This window comes from Aphelocoma coerulescens, chromosome 3 (genome assembly GCF_041296385.1).
Source record: "Aphelocoma coerulescens isolate FSJ_1873_10779 chromosome 3, UR_Acoe_1.0, whole genome shotgun sequence".
Taxonomy (NCBI): Eukaryota; Metazoa; Chordata; class Aves; order Passeriformes; family Corvidae; genus Aphelocoma; species Aphelocoma coerulescens.
Window position 1 is genome coordinate 48768307 of NC_091016.1, and position 19082 is coordinate 48787388.

The 19082-nt window shown below is 41.6% G+C and overlaps 1 protein-coding gene across 24 annotated transcripts in view; it reads left to right on the plus strand.

Annotated features, from left to right (window-relative positions):
• The first annotated feature begins 3796 nt into the window (after positions 1 to 3796).
• The window catches only part of AFDN (afadin, adherens junction formation factor), a 119652-nt gene continuing 104366 nt past the window's right edge, over positions 3797 to 19082 (plus strand). For all 24 annotated transcript variants that reach the window (XR_011149853.1, XM_069010167.1, XM_069010177.1 and 21 more), the window contains exon 1: positions 3797 to 4302. Coding sequence is in view for 23 of the 24 variants with exons in the window: in XM_069010167.1 (XP_068866268.1) it covers positions 4192 to 4302 (111 nt within the window). In the remaining variant the exon portion in view is untranslated. The remainder of the gene's footprint in view (positions 4303 to 19082) is intronic.

A 19082-nucleotide genomic window follows, 5' to 3' on the forward strand; every position in this document is an offset into this window, starting at 1 on the left:
GGGTGTGTTGTCTATGTAGAGACCGCAGTTTGATGACCCAGGTTTGTTAATGTTGCTCTAGCATAAGGTTTTGCACTGCATTATGGAAAATTACAGCTCTGGTACCTCTGCTCTCAAAACACGTGCACACTTGGGAAGCCATGAGAAGGGTTACTTTAATAATTTTAGTCTTACATATGGATTTATAACTTTCAGTAGTGTGCTGACTTACACAGCGTGGCACTATACATCAGATGCATGCTGCCTCAGAAAATTAATGCTGCATTCTGGCAACCATATGGGCAGCTGGCGAGCAGCCAGGAGACCAGCAGAGCATGACCCTACCTTCATGCAAACCTTCCCTATGCAAGAGAACTGTTTGCATGGACTGCACTAGCCAAGGAGCAGAAATAAAGGGATCCTGTACGTGGTTGCTGCTCATAACCATCAGATCCCACAGGGACCGATGTATGCCAATGTGATTAATGAGAGGAGCTGCACAGACAGCAGACAGAGCCTTGTGGCAGGTAATCACATGGGCACTTGTGACTTCTTGATGTCCAGGGAATGAAGAGGCTTGTAAAGGCTTCCTTGTGTATCTACGTTTCTTCTTTATGGATCTCTTCTAGTTGGTGCTCTCACCTGTGACAAAATTTAGCTTGCAAGCTCTGCAGGGAAGGGCATTTATCTTATTTGTTCTGTAAAATACATATTACACATTGAGTGCTGAACAAACAATCAGAATAATGGCTTACAGTAGCTTAGTTATCTTTAGCACCTTAAAAAGAACACTGTTCAGCAAGAAAAGAAATTAAAAAAAAAATTACCATCACTTGCAAGGAAAGCAGTTTTTGTTTCTCGATCTTTTGCTTCTGTTCCCCTATTATTTCTTAACAAGCATGTGATCTTCTAAAGACTTAAATCTAACTCTGACACCAGCTTCAGTGGGAACACCTGTAGGAATGATAGCCTGAACTGGAAACTCCTCAAATGGGATTGTCTTCTCACTGTGTAAATGATAAAAATCTCACAAAGAATACAGAGGAAAATTTAATTTAATGGTTTCAAGTAACTTTATGCATTACCTTAAATGGAAGGTGTCTTGATGACAGTCAAACACAATCTTGTTTATAATGCATTTTATGTGTATAATGCTTTCCATTTATAAATATCTCTAAATTTTTTTACATCTGTTCACAGGAATCATGTCACTCCCCAGGCTTTACAGCAGCTCTTTTACTTCTCATTGCAATGGCCCTATGAAAAAAAATAGGGATTGCAAGTGAAACAGCACACATTTTCCACTGTAAACTAGCTGGTACACTGTAATTTCATGCTTTAGTTCCCTGCACACTAGCTTTTTCAAGGAAATCAAGGCTTATGTTTTACCTTCCACAGTACAATCTCTATATGCTGGTCCTGCTGGTTCAGTCAGACATCTAAATTCTTGTCTACGCTAGTATTTTTCTTAAATCCTGATTCTGTACTAAAGATGCTGTCATTTGACTGTTGACAGCAACAACTTGTTCAGCAGGTACAAGCAGGCCTGGTTTCTTTCAGTGCTGCTTCAGCACTGTCCAGCTCATGGAAGAATTAAACAACAGCATAGTTGCTGCTGGTATCTGACCATCAGTAGCATTTCCATTGCTCCTGCCACACAGAACTACATTGTAGTCTCTGGGGATTTCTGAGAAGTGACATCTACACACTATTAGCCTGCTCCAGTTCTGCTCCGTTTGAGGGATTTGTTTGTATCCAGGCTGGAGTCTAGCGATGGTTTAGAAATGCTGACTAGACACAGCTAAAGTACAAATAAATAAATTCTCAGCTGATTATATACACCATGTGGGTCCAGCACAGTGATAATTTTATTCCTGGTGCTCCCTGGCATTTGAAAACCCAGGCATGCCAGCAATGCTAAATCAACTACTTTCAGTAGCCAGTTTTCCCAGAGCCAGCAAAGTGTTGATCTATGCACACCCAGTACTCAAGTCTCCTTTCTAATCCTGAAGTACTACAGCCACTGTTTCTCACCCTGTGAATTGAACCTACCCATTTCACCAATATCCAGAGAGAACCAAGCACACAAATCAGTACAACATTCTGCAAATGTCATCCGTGACAGAGCACGCAGATATCTGCCTTGGGTAGTGAGCTATCACATCATAGATTTTATGTGGTTTCTGGCAGGCACTGCAAAATATCCAATGGTATCTGGTAGCACACTCTGGATTTGGAAAAAAAAATCAGCCTATTTCCCCCCCTCCTTTTATGTAAGAAGAGTTATGTTTGATTTTTCCTTTTCTCTAACACTTTACATCTAAAAGGAGTATAGCATACCTTTAGTATGATGGCCCTACAAGAACTCAAGGTTTTATGTCCCCCCACCAGCCCCCAGCTAAGTTCTCCAAGAGCTCTCAGAAAGGCTTTCAACACCTCCCAAAGTTTGGGACCCAAGAAATAGGATCCCTTCCGTCCTTGGAGCTGTAAAGCCTGAATATGGCACAGTTACACAAGTAGGGCAAAAGTATAACTGACCTTCACCTGTAAAACCACAACTTCTCGTAGTTACACAGGTGCTATACTACCGGATAAAAACAATAATTTAATTGCTTAATGTAGACAAGGCCTCTGAGGAATCTCTTTCTTTAAATAACACAGTCAAACCAAAGCTTCATCAGCAAAACTCACTCCTCTGAACTCCCTCACCAGAGAGGAACTTGAAATACTTTTCCAGATACGCTAAAAGGGAACAGTATTTCCCCCTTTTTAACCACGTGAAGAGTCCAAAAAGCTACACACCTGGACAACCGAGTTCAAAGAGGATTGTTCAAGTACTAAGTTTCAGAGGATGCCCAATGCACAACAAATATGACCGCTGAAGTATCAGGATGTGTGACTTACTTCTGCGGGTTAAGAAACAAAGCCAAATCCCCAGAGCTGGACTGAATTCCTACGTCTATACAACGGCCGACGCCTCTTAGGGCCAAGTGACACGTTTTGTGAGAAACCACAGAAATATGACGTGTCTAAAGTCCGTTAAAAGGTATCTGATGCTTTAACTTCTTATCAGGTTTATTTCAAGCTGTGGAAATTTCTGTCAATGCAGCCTTTTTAGACAATTCCTTTCACGCGGCGCTCCCATAACCATTATCAAACGCAGCAGCGCCCGGGGCAGCAGCGGAGCGTCGCTCCCCTGGCTGTGCCGGGAAACGCCGAGGCACCGCGGCGACCTGGGGGCCGCAGGGCGAGGGGGCGGCCTTGACCGGGAGCCACCCCCCGGGCTGTGCGCCCTGACCTCCGCCCGCGGGCAGGGAGGGCTGGGAAGCAGCGACATTCCCGCCTGCCCGCCCGCCTTAGCGCGGGGAAGCCACGGCGGGGCCGCGCCGGGATCCGCCCGCAGGGTCTTTGTTCCCGCGGCGGCGGCGGCGGCTCTTTGTTGGTGCCAGAGCCCGACCGCGGGTTCCGCCCGGCGGCACCCGGCGCTCCCGCCGCTTCTCCCGCAGGGCCTCTTGCCGACATCGCGCTCCCTCCGGGCCGCGCTGGCCCCACGGCCGCGTGTCCCCGGCCGCCGTGCGGGGACTCCCCCTGCACCTGGCCGCGCCTCGCCTCGCCCCGCCCCGGCCACGGCCGAGCCCCGGCCGCCTCCCCGCGCCGGCGGGCGGACACAGGCGGCAATCTCCGGGGGCGCGCGGCCGCCGGCGGCGGGAGGTGGCGGTCAGCGGGAGCGCGCGCAGGCGCGCACACGCCCCGGGAGGGGGAGGAGGAGGGCGGGCGGCCGGGCGGGGGCGCGCACGGCCGGTGTGTGAGGGAGAGAGCGAAGGGAGGGCGATCCCGGGGCGGAGAAAGGCGGCGGCAGCGGCGGCTTCGCTAGGCTCAGGGCAGGCGAGCGGCCACAGGCGCTGCCGAGCCGGGAGATACGGCAGCCGCTGCCGACTCGGGGCATCCTTCCTCTTCCTCCCCGCCCCCTGCCCGCCCTTCCCCCTTCTCTTTCTCTCATTCCCCACTGTCCGCCGGGGCCGATCGCTGTCGGCGGCACGATCCCGGGGCGTTTCCGCAGCGCCCGAGCCGGTAGCGGCTGCGGGGAGAGCCGGTCCCTCCCCTCCCCTCCCCGGCTGGGACTGAGGGACCCCCCGCTCCGTCCGGGGCTCGGCTGAGAGGGCCTGGCCCCGGCCCCGGCTCGGCTCCCCGGCGGCGGCGGGCTCGGCGAGGATGTCGGGCGGCGGCGGCAGCCGGGAGGAGGAGCGGCGCAAACTCGCCGACATCATCAACCACTGGAACGCGAACCGGCTCGACCTGTTCGAGATCAGCGACCCCACCGAGGTGAGCGACCCCGGCGGGGGCCTCCCGCCCGGCCGGCCCGGTGAGACGCCGCGCCCGGGCCAGGCCGCGCCCCGCGGCAGCCGGGGCCCCGCGCCGCCCCCCGCCCCGGCCGGGGCCTCGGGCACGGGCTCCCCTGCCCTGGCCGCGGCCGAGGCTTCGCTCCTCGGTGGGGAGCGAGGGTCGGGCCCCTCGCCGTGCCCGGGTGAAGGCAGGTTGCAGGGGTCGAGGAGAGGAAAGGAGCGCAGGGCCGGAGCCCTCCCCTCCTCCCTCTCTCCCCTCCCGAAGGCACATGCCGGCCCGACCCTGCGGGACGGGCGGCTCCGAGGCAGGGGAGAAGCCCGCTGGCACATGGAGGTGGCGAAAGGGGGCGGGCAAGGGCGAGAATACAGGAGTTGCCCCCCTCCCGAGCCCGACACCGAGTACCTCCGTGGGCTTTTTTTTTTGTCTGTCTGTGACTTTAACAGTACCGACAGGCGGCCGGTGGAGGAGGATTGAGAATCCCGGTGCTGGGCGCTTTTTTTGTTGCTAGCTTGTTTGTTTCTTTAAATATTCGTCCTTATGTAGAAGGCGCCTCTTACAAAGCAACCTGCCGCTCGTAGTCCGGCGGCTCTCCGGGCTCCTGGTGCAATCCCCGGGGTGGCTTTCCCAGGGCGTGACGGACGGAGCGCGTTGGCTCTCCGAGCCTGCAGGCTGCCAGCCCGCCGCCTAAAGTAAATACCAGGAGCAGGTTCGCAGTCCTGAGTTAACATGTTGTACTGGAAAAACACAGCGGGTAATTTCTGCCTAATGAAATGGGTGTTTCTGATGGCCGAGAGAGGCTGGGTTTTGTCCATTAAAAAAAAAAAAAAGTAATAGTCAAACCACACCCTCCCGCTGCCCCATGTCGTGTTCCCTTTGGCTGGTTCGTGCTGCGCGTCTGGTTTGAAAGCGGCGAGGGGGGGTCGGGGGAGGGCTGGGGACGCAGGTTACAGCCCTGTTTGTGTGTGACAGCGGGCTCCCGGCTTACAGGGTGGAGGCTGATCGTGTGCGTGTTCCCGGGGAAAAGGAGGAAATTCACACTTGCTCTTGGCCTGGCCCTGGCTGTTTATTAACAGAAGCCTCTGAGAAATCACGTTGGCTTGGTCTTGGAGCTGGCTCCTGTTTCTGCACCCAGGTGCTGACTGCTAGCAGAGCCACGAAAAAGTGTTGAAAACCATTCTAAGATTAGGAACTACGACAGCTTCGGGTATTTTCAGTTCTGCTCATTGCAGACAGTTTCTTGAACACAAAGATGACGGTTTTCTGTGCTTATTTCCTACATCTTGCAAGATTTATCATAATTAGAGTTCCTTGCTTGCATTGCTTAGGTTTTAACAATATCACTGTTGGCTGAGAGTCATTTTTTCAAAAAAGTAGGCTGAAGCCAGTGTCAAGACGCCTTCATGATTGTGTTTGAGGACACGGCACAGTCTTTTTGGAATTGCAGGTTGACTGCTAACTGCCTGTGGCTGAACTTTTTGTCTTATTAATGTGTTTGTCCGTTCCCAGTACATTCTAACTCCAGCCTCTCTTCTTTGTGTTTATGGCAGACTGTGCTTCTGTGGTTTTGTTAGTAAGTAGTTTAACAAATCATACTTTCTTTAGGTCAGCCATGCATATTTATTATCATAGTTAACTAAAGTTTGCACAAAAGCTATCAGCTTCATTATAGTTATTACTAAAAGCAAAAATATTTTTACTTGCATTCACTCCACACTTCTGCAGTTAAGCCTCTGAACCTGTATGGGAGCATACTCACTGCTGTCAGTGATGACATTTCAGTTGAACTACAGAGAGTAAAAAATGAAGTGCATGCATAATATCCTTTAGCCTACTAGTTCTAAAAGTGTTTGATAAGACTGCAGGTGCGTTTACATCAAACTGGCAGCAGGTAACAATTTTATAGATAAAGTATATTTTCCTTCCAGATGATTACACTTATGAATGTTCGCATTTATTTTCACTCTTACCTTGAGCTGACACAAATTTGGCAATATTTTCAACCCAGATGATGGTGTGATTCACATTTGTACTGTTTATCAGCTTAAATGAAAGCCCTTTTACTTGACTGCTTGGGAAGCGACAACTGACAATCCTCTGTTGTTTCCCTGATTTTCCAGGCTCAGCTTGCTTTTTGTAGGGACTGCAGCAAGTGTGGCATTTGTGAAGATGCAGTAACCTGGATATGACTTTTGGCTGTGTGTGCCTTAGCTGGGTTAAACTGAATAATTTTAAACTGTCCAGATGTTGGCATGCTCTGTTAACTTTGTAGCCCAGACTGCAGACTGTCATCCAGGAGCTGCTGGTTGTGTGTATCAGTAGACCTGATGCCTTGTAGTTGTTCTTCAGGCATTTCCTCAGTGAAAACAACCTGGTTTAAGTGACTTGTCTTGTAACTTTCCTATAAAAGAGAGAGGAGGGTTTTCCAGAGGGGGTAATCACAGCCTTAATAGTAGGGTTCAGGGAGATTTATGTTTTTGGTAAAGCAAAGGAAAAGTGAAATCTAGTGTAAATTGACTGGAGTTCTGACAGTATAGCTTAGGCAGTGACAGTGAAAGGAATTTGCATGTGACCAGCTGAGGTACATCGATACTAGTTTGAAAGGTCTAATTCTTTGGTGAGATACAATTGTTCCAACTCCATTACATCGCCTTCACTTTATTGCAGTCTGTAAAATGTGACTTTGTTTTGAAGGTTGGGCAGTATTTTGAAAGTAATTCAAATGTGTGGGGTTTTTTTCAGAGAAGTGGTTCATGATAAGAATCTTTGAATTCCTGTTAATATTTTGTTGAGTAGACTAGTCCTCAGGGATTGGAGATCTGCTTGTCTGCTTGCCTCTTGTGAGACCGAGGAACAAATTATTTGTTATGGTATGGAAGACATTGAAAAGCAAAAGCCTTGGATAGGACATGTTGTTGAGTTCTCTTACTAACTTTTTCTTAACTTCTCTTTGACTCTGATAGTTAACTAAGTCATTCAGAGCTGCTTTCCCCCAGCAAAACAGAAATGAAAACTTTCTGTTGCATGCTCAAAGTTGAGTATTCCTCTCTCTGTATCTCGTGTAAGGAAGGCTGAAGACTTCTTGGGAGTGAGGGTTTCATATCTTCACTTGCTTTCATTGAAGTAATTTGTGGACTCATGCTTGAGAGCAAAGTGATAATTTAATATTTATTAGGTGTTCACCTATTCTAACCATTGTTGCTGTTCTGAGAAATCTGTTAATTTGCATTATTTTATTCTGAAATTTTAAAGTTCTTGTTATTCAGAAAGTAGCTGAGAGAAGCTCTGTGGCTTGAGAAGCTTAAAAATGAACAAAACCAAAACTCTGCATTTACTAGCAGCAGTTTAAATGATAATGTTTCAGGAGTGCTGCTAGGTGCAGACCTTGACTAAAGATGTCTGTAATACTGGTCATCATTTAAACTTGATTAAGCTTTACTGTGTCTGCTTTAACTTATGAGGCAGCTACTCACTTCAAGTCTGAAAAAAATACTGCAGTTTTTGGGGAAAGGTGGGGTGAATCATGTTTTTGTTTGTAGATAAATTGTCAGGTTCAAAATGAAGCAGAATGTTAATGCTTTTCTTGAAGTGTTTCCCCTTGCCCTTGTTCCAAGTATTACTAAGCTTTGTGGATGCTTTTTCTTTTTTTTTTTTAATTTATTTTTTTAAAATCAAGAATAGAAACATAGTAAAAATACTTAGGCCTTTTGCAGTAGGACATAAAATGATGCTTTGATCTTGATTTAAGTCTTGGGTGCTTATAGCACCCAAAGTTTTCAAAAAGGAATACGTTTGAATGAATGATTTTGTAATAAGTGCATAGAGTTATTCGGAAACTTGTAGATAAGAAATGATTTGCATTTATACAGTTAAGCTTTTTTTAACTTCCTCCTTCAATAAAAGTGCTAACTGGAATTGATTATTATGTAAAATAACTGCACATGGATGTTCTGGGTGAGAGGAAGGAGTGAAGGGGTACTATAGACTAGTGCATTTATCACTGTTGGAACGCGTCTAAGATTTACTGCTTTAAGACACCATATCTGAATTGTTACAATTACTTTTGATGACAACATAAGGTTTCATCTTTAATGTATGCTTTCATAGCAGTATATGAGAGGAAGAGAAGTGTTGTGTTTTTTCTAAACATGGTTTGTGGGCTAGGAATGTGAATTGCATTTAATTCTTTTGAGACAGACACTTTTTAGAGGGAGTGGGATTTTTTTTATAGCAATTTCCCGAGGGTTGGGGGATTGTTGTCAGAAACATTGATCTGTTGTAGTTTGTTTTCTGATGGAGAATGTTGTTCTAGACTAAAATACCTCTGTGTTAGCAAAAGTAAAAAGGTCTAATCAAAAAGCTTAGAGAAGTAACATGCTTTGCATCAAGAATAACTTCTGAGAGTTTGAGTTTTAAATGGCCATCGTTTAAAAAAAAGAAGGCATTTCAAAAGTCTTCATGGCTATTTGATTATTTTTTGTCTGAAAAAAATTATGTAGGCTTAGCAGCAAGGTATGAGAAATAACCCTTCAGAATGTGGGTGGGGCTTTTCTTTGGTGTTACTTTGTTTTGTATTTTTTTTTAATACTGACTTCTCATGTGTTGTGCTGTAGATGTTTGGTGTATTCATTATGTTTTAAGTTGTTTTCTTTGGTTTTAAATACAAGTAAGCAATCTATTAACAGAAAATGTTGCACAGTACACTGGATGGCAGGATATTTTAGGGTTGATGAAATTTTTGTCTTTACTTTTTGGGTTCAGATCTGATTCTGGTTCATTAAGTGTCACAGGGAAGACTGGTATATGACATAAGCTTATAGCCTTTTCATGGTAGTTATGCAAGCTTGTTATTTAAATCTAGTTAAAGCAATAAGAAATGGGAATTTTTAGGTTTTAACCCCCCTGCAGTTTATCTGCATGGTTGCTCACCCATAACCTTTTAAAAATCTGGCTCTGATTTAAAAGACCTGTTTTTAAAATTAGTAACCTACTGTGTTATGGGTGATACTAGTAGTGGGAGAGCAAGTCCGGAGCTAAGGAAACGCCATCTAAATGGTAGAAATGGTTGTGCCTTCTCCACTAGTTGGATTCTACCACTTTCAGTAGTTTCAGCAAGTGCAACTCTTTATACTGTGTAGATCACAAGAAGCTGGTAATATACCTGAAAATACTGTCCCTTTAAGTTTGCCAAACCTAGGGTTTGGAAAGTAAACTCTCTTTGCAACAAATGCTTAAACTAATATTTAATCTGGAAAGGTGATTAGAATCCTGAAGACTGATGCCTGTGCTTTTTAGTGAACAGAACATTTTTCAATAATTGCTACCACTAAGCAGGCACAGTTGAAGAGGAGATAAAAACACTGAGGCATTAGTTAGAGGTTCGGGATTACTAATTGCACTTTACTGAATCTGTTGAGCTCTAGTTCTGCATTGAAATAGTTGGAGAAAATAAATCAGGCATGCAGGTCTGCTCATTTGCATCAAAAGGACTATTTGGAGACCAGTTTTCCTTTAACTGAGTCAAAGTGAATAGTCTTTACAAATGAAGTCTTAGTGCTCTCTAGATAGTGCTAATTATAAGTTTGAGTTAAGATACTGGCCACAGTCTACAGACAACATAATGTAATGAAAATAATTCTAGGAAGAAGTTTTAGGCTGTGTTTTTAATATTCCTTATATAAATTGTATCTTAAGCTAGTGGCTAATTAGGTCCATACAATTCAGACATACTGGCTTTAAGAATTCCCTCCTGATGTGTGAATCTGTTCCCTGCCTAAAATGCCATTGACAAGCATTACTTTTCAGCTGAAAACCCCCCTAGTCCTCTGGACATGTAAGGGATTTGCTTTGATTGTGCAAGTGTGTTTTCTCTGTCAAAACTATTTTTCTTTCAGAGAGGTTAAACCAAGTTGAATGGAACACACTTTTAGGACTTTTGCGGGAAACGTAGCTTTATGATTAATGAAATTCTGCTTTTGTGTCTAAATGCTTTTGTGATCTAACAGGGGTAACAAAAACTTTGCTGGAAAGAGATAAAAGTTGAAATGAACTGGTGTTTGTGGTAAGGCTGTAGATAATAAGAAACCACTCTTGAGTTTATCTTTGTGTTAGTATCTGTTGGAGTAGTTGCTTTGTTATAAGTGAAGTGAAATAAATTAACTTCATTTATAACAAATAAATGAAGTGAAATGCTATGCAAAATTCAGAGCATGTATAAAGAAAATAATTCTTGCTTTGACCAGTGGCTCTGAAGAAGGTGGAATTGGAAATCGCAGTGTGAAGTAGTAAACTAAACGTTGTGGTAAACTTAAGTCTAATTTAGCAGATAGTACAGATAAGTCATGGAGTGTTTGCTCTGTCTTCCAAAGTGAACTTCATGCTAATGGAAGGCTCTTCTGAAGTGTGTTTGAGTAAAGCACTATTTAGATAATTCTTGATTTTTCAAGATTTTTGGCTAGGAAAAATATTTGCATTAGTGTAGATACTGAGTGATGCTCATTTCATCTGGTGAAAAGGCTAAAGCCTGTTAATTTCTGCTGTTAAGGTTGTTAGGTTGATAAACCAAAGAGGTAATTGATAGTTTTTTGGATGTATGCATGACTTGGCTCATAATTTTGGTTAAACTTTTTGGAGGGATTCCCCCTTCCCCTCAGGTCTTTCATTATGAGTAAAAATTACTGCTTTTCTGTAACTGTCCCTGTCTGGAAGCTTGATAATCTAAGATGAAAACTTGAGTCAACAGAGGTAAAACTCTGTAGTAGGTAAGACCTAGCAGTAGCAGTCAGACTGTTCCTGGACTGTTTCGTGCCTCATCAGCTGCTGCATAATGAAGATGTATAAGGTTGTAATATAACTTTTTTTTGGTGTAGGGATAAGTTTTCCATGTGATTGGTTCTCTTCAGTCATTGAATTGCAATTCTGCCTTTTGCTACTGTCTAGTTTGGTTCTCTAGTAAGGCTAAAAAAATCTGCTTTGATATGAAGTCCAATGTTCATTGCTTTTTTTTTTTTCAGCAATCACCTATTTTTCTCATACCTTCTTCTTCTATGTGACTTTAATGTTTTCTTGTGTTAGGTACACTTAACTTGGTAAAACCATTTTGTGTAATGATTCAGGATAATGGTCATCTTCTGTTACAGGCATTGCCCTCAAGATTATCAACTGATTGTTATTATTTATTATATTTAATTACGTTTTTTATATCTGCTTTCTTCCCTTGTGTGCTCACCCATAAGTTAGACAGCTCCTCTTCAGATCATCTTCTAGCACAGATACTCTTACCGGGGGAGCCATTCCTCTGATTCCATGTTCATCCTTGTCTCCTGTGAAGATGTCCTCTGTCTAGATACTGCTTTCTTCATTTCTCTATACACTATGTAGAACAGGGCTCTTTATTGCCCTGGTCTGTCCTGCAGAATTTTGTTGTATATTACTCATTACTTTGGGAAATTCTTTAGAGTTTGTATCCTGGAAGAACTGGAGGAAGTCCTAGGAGTAGGGTTGTCATCCAGAAGATCAGTGTGGGGTGTTAGTTTTAAGTGCAGGTTTGCACTTAAATGTAAATTTTACTTGGTTACATGTATTTGTAATCCATCTTTGAATTTCATCATATTAATAGAAGAGTCTGTTAGAGTTTATGATTGTACTGATGAAATTGTGCACACTCCTGTAAGTTTGTTCATGTTACCTCTTCCAGTGAAGAACAGAAATTACATATCATCAATTTTGAAATGTTTAAGCTTTTATTAAATGGTGCTTGGTATATCTTAAGAATAATTATAAATTGATTTCTAATTTTACTTCTGTATTCCAAGAGTGTAAAATAGATTTGACTTTAAAAAATAAGAGTGAGTTACTATAGTGATTCTTTTCAAGGACATTAGAAAACCTGCTGGTTTGTTATGGAACTAGAAATTGAGCATCTGTTTGGCTATGACTCCTAATACCAGGCCAACTCTTGGGTAAATATTTTGGAATGGGTTTTATGCAGTACCGTACTAGTTGCTATAGAATGGTTGCAGGCTGAAACAATGGCTGCAGGGTGGGGTTTTTTGTTCTATTTGGTCGGTGTTTTTCTTGCTCCTTTGATAATTTGCGCTGTTGTAATTAGAACTCAGGAATATGAAAGCTCTCACAAAAACTCACTACCTAGTAATAGATGATAGTTTCTTGATGACCTGGCTTAAGGCTTCCCCTTGGTGAACTGTGTCCCAGAGCATGGCTCAATATCTGTCTCTACTGTGTAGTTAAGAGCACCTTAATAGTGTGAAAAAGAATGAGTTGTCTGGCAACAGTATTTATTTGGCCAACAAAATATGTTGCCCAGAGCAGTATCTATGAACTAAGGTTTCAATGCATAGATATTCAAGCATTCCATTATGTGTTTAGTAGAGCTTTCTCTCTGTTAGATGACTTCACTTGTCAGTCCACACTCCGGTATTTCCTTAGAGGCAAGATACACAATTTGATGGCAGTGTCATGCTTTTGCATATATTTACATTTTGCTTTTACATATACTGTCTTGCTTACAAAACCCAATGGAAGATCAGAATCTCCCTTCTTAATGAAAATTAGTGGCTGTTGGATAGCCTGTGGCTGGGCAAGAGTTCAAAGGGCAACGAAACCCTCCACCAGTGTCTAAAGAAAAGGTCTCCTTCCTGTTGCCCTCCAGAAGGTGCTCTACTTTGAGCAGTACATCAGCTTGAAATTGATAAGGGCCCTTTAAATATTTTGTTGTTGCTCTCAATTTTAGTAAAAAACAATTATGCCATGTTCTTAATTTAAAAAACATTGGGACAACTCCATCTGTGATATAGTGTCCTCCTGGATGGGAAAATGTCTATGTGGAAACAAAATTGAACCAGTTTGTGTTTTAGAAAGCTTTGCATTGTTAAAATGGTTTTCATAATATCACTTCTTTTATGTTGGGAAATCTGGTTTGTGTTCACCTTCCATGTACAGTTCAGTAATATTTTCTGCCTTCAGATCATATCCAAGCATTGCATGCTTCTTGTAGAATGCTGGGCGTTTTATTGGGAAAACATGTAAGTTGTTTCCACTTAAGTGACAGCCTTACTGAACATGATTGCTACTTACTTTTAGTGTAGACACAATGAAAGTTTTAAGACTTCTTTAACACTTACTGTACATATTCTGGCTGTTGAAAGAGTGGGATAGTTTTTTTTCATATCTGGAAAAGGAAAATAATCTGAAAATTGTTATGGAAAGACAGCGTTTTCTAGTGAAAACATTGCTCAATCCTGCTAATTGATTTTGATGGATTTCCCTGTTAGGTCTAGTGTTTGCTGTATAGTGAAGAAGGTCAAAACTGGAATTACTTAAGATGACTGCATTTTGTGATCTAATTCTTTAGCTTTTTTGAAGCCTTTAAAAATAATAAAAGGCCAAATAACTGTTTCCTTCTTTAAAAATCAGTGGAATGCTCTAACAAGGCCTTTCTTTGTTTTGTGTGAGATGTATTGTAATACTTTTGATAAAGTCTCCAGCAATACTGAAACTGTATCTAGTATTATAGGAGAGTTTTTACTGTTGCCATAGCACAGCAAGGATTATTTCAGTAAATTCAGTTGTTATGCCCATAGCAAACTGTTTTCAGACAGATAAGGATTGATATGCAGACTGAAAAAAAAAAAAAAAAGAGAACAATTAAGTAATTTTATGCCCTGACTGCTGGTATATTCATCAAAGCCATCTACCAGCATCCAAAGACCTAACCAGCCCAAAGTGGGGAAATTATTGCAGTTCTGGGAAGTTCTCAATATATGAGCTGGGTTTGCAGTAGAGAGGATTTATCTCTCTCTCCTAGAGCCTTTGTCAGGATTTACAGTAAAACATCTAGTTTTCTATTACCTTCTGATTTCTGACTGATTTCTGACTGTCTGTAGCTTTTGGCTAAAGTTGACCTGTAGGGTGGGATCTGTGATGAAATTACAGTGTTTGAATTTTACAGGGTTCAAATTCTAGTATAATTTTCTGAAGCAATCATCAACAATATCTCCTAGCATTCTGATACTGGCTCAGTATCTTGAGTATTAGTAGTTCTGAAGGAGTTACAAGTTCTTATTTTTGAAAATAAATTGTTTATGGTCTAGTACAAGCTCCAGAATACTTTTGTTTCATGATTTGCTTTCTCACCTGCTTTAAGTTTAAGCTTGAACTCAAAAAATTGGTGCATCAAATTTTTGGGAGATTAGACGAATTTGAAAACTTTGCCTTCTCAAAATAGTCTTCATTCATTTTCAGTAAAGTGTCAAGTGGCAGCACAAAAATTGGTAGCATTGTACCAATGTGAGACAGTCATGTACTGAAGCTCAAGTATTGTACAATGTTCTGATACTGGTGGTTTGTAAAAACCTACTGAAACGCAGCACTTACCTTAGGCGCCTGTCTTATCTTCAGTGTTCCACATTTGTCTGTAGGTCTTTGAACATTCTTGTGTGTAGGGATGCTCATACATATCCATGTATATAATTATAAATGCACTGATCTAGCTCTCTCAGTAAGCCCACCTGTGTTGAAACCTTTTCTCCCTCATTTCCTCCCACAAGCACTCTGCACCAAAAATCTCACATCCACAACCTTCAACCAGACACTCCAATCTTCTACTTTCAGGGAAAAATGCTAATTACAGCAGTCTTCAAATGTGTTCATCCTGCTACACTGGCTTCAGAGAGCAGCCTTATGATTGTCTGGCTCAGTTCGTTTCCCGTGAGGTTACAGATCAGCCATTAAGTCCTCAACGCCTGCTGTGTGGACTTCGTAGTTTGGAATGGCCTTGCAGTTGGACCTGTTTATAACCAGCTAGTCTGTGTGCTGACAGTGGCTGTGGCACCTTGGCTTTCTTCTAAGGGAGTGCTTTTTTGCTATGCTCTTACAACCATTGATACTTCTCCCTTATTTTGGAGAGCCTTCCTTTTAATAGGCTTTTGGCTTGTGTCATCTCTTCTGGGTACTTGCTAGGTAGAGACAGAGTTTTCTGTATTAACCTTACACTGAGTTCCTTAGCTGCTGAGAAGGAATTCTTGCACCAAGGGGAAAAATTCCTTCCTAACCACCTTAGAGGTAATAAGGATGGTACTCAGAGTGGGTCGAGCTTAATTTATCCAAATCCTGAGGATAAACAGGGTGTTTCTTTATGTTGCAGAATGGTCAGGACAATTTGTCTCATCCTTGATAGACTTGCCTTTTTCCTAGTGTCAGCTGTCTCCTTCTATGGCAATATCATGATGTTACCAGCAGTAGTAGAAACCTGCAAGCAGAGTGAGATACCAACATATTTCTGATACTTTATATCCTTAATTTATGAAGGGAAATGTTGAATAGCAGTTTTTGTCATGGCTGATGGATGTGTGAGTAATCTGAAGCTTTTCCACCTCAGTAACTGTAAAAGAGGATGAATAGTTTCACAGGTACACACATACTGTGTTCTGCAGCCACTTCTTCACCCACCTCTCAGCACTTCTGAGGCACAGAAAGGGAGCGGCAGTGTTGACCCTCTTCTGCCGTCACTGCCATCTGATTGCTGTCATGGGGTTCTGTCTTCTGCCACGAAGAACTGTCCTTTGATTCTCTTCCAGCTCTGTGGTGTTGATGATACTGACTTTTACAGCAACCACAAGTACATGGTAGCAGTTAAATTTGTATGCTGCTTTTTACTGTGGCTTTCAGGAGCTTTGGCCAGCCCTTTGTCTGCCTTATTCTCCACCCTCCAGTGCCCATCTGACTTAAACACCATTAAATGTTGACAATATTTTAAAATTGATGCTTAGTTTATTTCAAAAATTTCTTTTTATATTTACATATGTAAAGTCGAGGTCAAATAAAAAAAAAACCCTTCAAGTTTAGGTTTTGCTAAAGCTTAGTGCATTTGTTTTTGGGAAAAGCTGCTTACTTACTGTGTGCAGGGAGACTTTTTTCTTCAATTACTAAGTTTTTCTGTTGGTATATGCCAGTACAAAATAGTGTGGTAGTCTGACTTTTCCTTAGGTTGGCTATCTGTCTAAGCCAGTTTTGTAGGTAGAATATTTATGATACATTTTCTTTATGTAATGGGCAGTTTTGAGTCTAATTCTTGAAAGAGCAATGGTCAGTCAAATATATTTGGAACTGAGTTATATTACTTGATTTGATTTTTTTCCCCTTTAGAGTGCTTCTCCAAGTTGTTGTTATTAAGCAAAATTGAGGGTTGGAACTAGATGATCTTTAAGGTCCCTTCCAACTCAAGCTATTCTGTTATTCTAAGATGACATTTATTTAGATCATACTTAGCTGTACTTGTGTGTAGTTGTATCATCTTCTTAAACGGTCTTGGTTTGTATAAAAGACATCTAACATTCTCACTTTGTTGTAATGTCTCCAGGACAGTGGGATGGGAAAAGTGATGCAGATACATGAAGTAATGTGTTGAAAAATTGTTGTAAATTTAGTTACTACAGAGCCAGAAAGAGAAGCCAGATTTTAATAAATGTATGCAGTTTGCTAGGTTATCCTAATTTGAAATTTCACCTTATAAAACATAGGAGGAAGGGACTTAGTCACATATAGAGTGTCCTATACCAGCACCATCACACCATCTCTGGTTTAAATCTTAAGTGAGATGTATGGGATAGAAAAGAATACCCCTTTTCTCAGTGGGGTAGCTGCATACAGTAGGAAGAGGGTTCTGTATCTTCATAGAAAACTTGAATAATTTTCATATTTGGGGCTTTTTTTGTTTGTTTCAGAAATACTTCTATGTCAACCGTACATGAGACTGCCTCATTTCAGTAAATAGGTAACTTAAGTTCCAAATTTGATGAATCAGACTCCTAAGGAGTTGGAATGGACCTTAAAGACCCCCTAGTTACAATCCCCCTGCCATAGGTAGGGACACCTCCAACTAGACCAGGTTGCTCAAGGCCTTATCCAATCTGGCCTTGAACACTTCCAGGGTTGGGGCATCCAAGACCTTCCTTGAAAACCTGTTCTGGTGTCTCACCACCCTCACAACGAAGAATTTCTTCCTAATATCTAATCTTTCCCTCTTTCAGTTTGTACCCATTACTCCCTTGTCTCATCACTGGAGTTCCTGATAGACTCCTTTTCCAGCTTCCCTGGAGGTCCCCTTCAGATACTAGAAGGCTGCTTGAGATTTCCACACAACCTTCTCTTCTCCAGGCGGAATAGCCCTAGCTTTTTCCTCAGTAATTTCTTTTTTCCACATCTGTGTAACTTTCTGGTATTCTAAGGTCTTGTAAGCTGTTGATGAAGGCAAACATACATGTTTTATTAATACTTTTGAAGTGACTACTGAATACAAAGAAATTAAAAGTCTCCAAATGCTTTGCAATAATGATTAAAAAAATCAAATCTCCTTGAATGAGTTAGTCCAAGTACCTAGTCATAAGGAAAGTTTGTGTTTCACTGTGGAGAGTAATAAAAAATGCACAGAACAAATGATATGGTGTTAAGAATATATAAAATGTGCATGTGTTTTTGTTTGGGGTTTGGGTTTTTGTTTCATTTGTTTTTATTTCTCTGCAAATAAAATATATTTGTAGGAATAAGTCTGGAGAAGTTTACTCTCCTCAGCAGTAGAGAAACATACATGCTGTAGTCAGCATACATACTACCCTGGGAGACATTACTGGTTGTTAATTAAAAGGAAAAGAAGCTAAAGACTCCTTAGATTTTTAAATTCCTTTCCACTTCTGCATGCTTCTGTCTTTGCTTCCTGACAGAATTTTTGTTTTGGGTCATCTTCTCATATTCTTCTGTCATACTCCCTCATTAATGAGAGGATAGACCTCTGGTGTAACTTTTCAGCTATGTTAATTCTGCTTTGCTACAAAGATTTTTTTGGCTAATATCACAGTTGGTTAAAGCCTAAATTGTTTCACTGTGAGTCAGAGTATACTTGAAATCTTGTATGGTAGTATCACTTATGCCTTCATTAACTGTGTTTTAATATCTGAGTAAGCCAAACCAAGTTACTGAATGCTTTTGTAATCTGAGCCTGTTTAAACTCGAAATAGTCCTGTTCACGGTTAATCATCTGCGTTCATGTTTGTATTGTAACTTGTCCTTGCTCTGTGTGCCACTGAAATGACAGCCCCTTGATAAGGATAAAATTAAGGGTATTTGATAGAATTGTGTTTTAGAGCAAGAAAATGCTTAAAAGTAAGCAACCATTTAGTTTTGTGATAGTTTCTTGCAATGTAGAGATGACAAATGAAAGGTGGGAATTTTTTAAGTGGAGTTAACTAATCATACAAACCATGTCACTGGCTGCAGCACTACTGGGCAGAAGAGCAGGACTTGTTGAAAAGTAAGAGTTCATGCGCAGTACACTGGCCAACACATTCTTCTGTAAACTCCTGATTAACAGAGCTGTAGAGACCAGTTTTGTTAACCAGTGCTACATGATAAAACCAGTAATTTGTTCTCTTCTGGAAGAAATCCTTAAAATAGAGCTGGTAGCACTTTTTAAAACATAGCTCTTTGGTAACCAAATGTGCTGTTTGAAGGTGAAATGAGCATTTTTATGAGTAGATTCCCCCTGAACAAGTTACTTTCCTGTCTGGGGAAATACTTTTCACTTTCTTATTCTATACAAAAAAAAAAAAAAGGTATATAATAATAATATTCTGTACAAATAAAAAAGTTATATTTTCTGTATATCTGAGGCATGTTACAAAAAACTTTGATTGCAAGTATTAAATTGCAGTATAAAATTTATTCCAGTATATTGAAAGAATTAGATT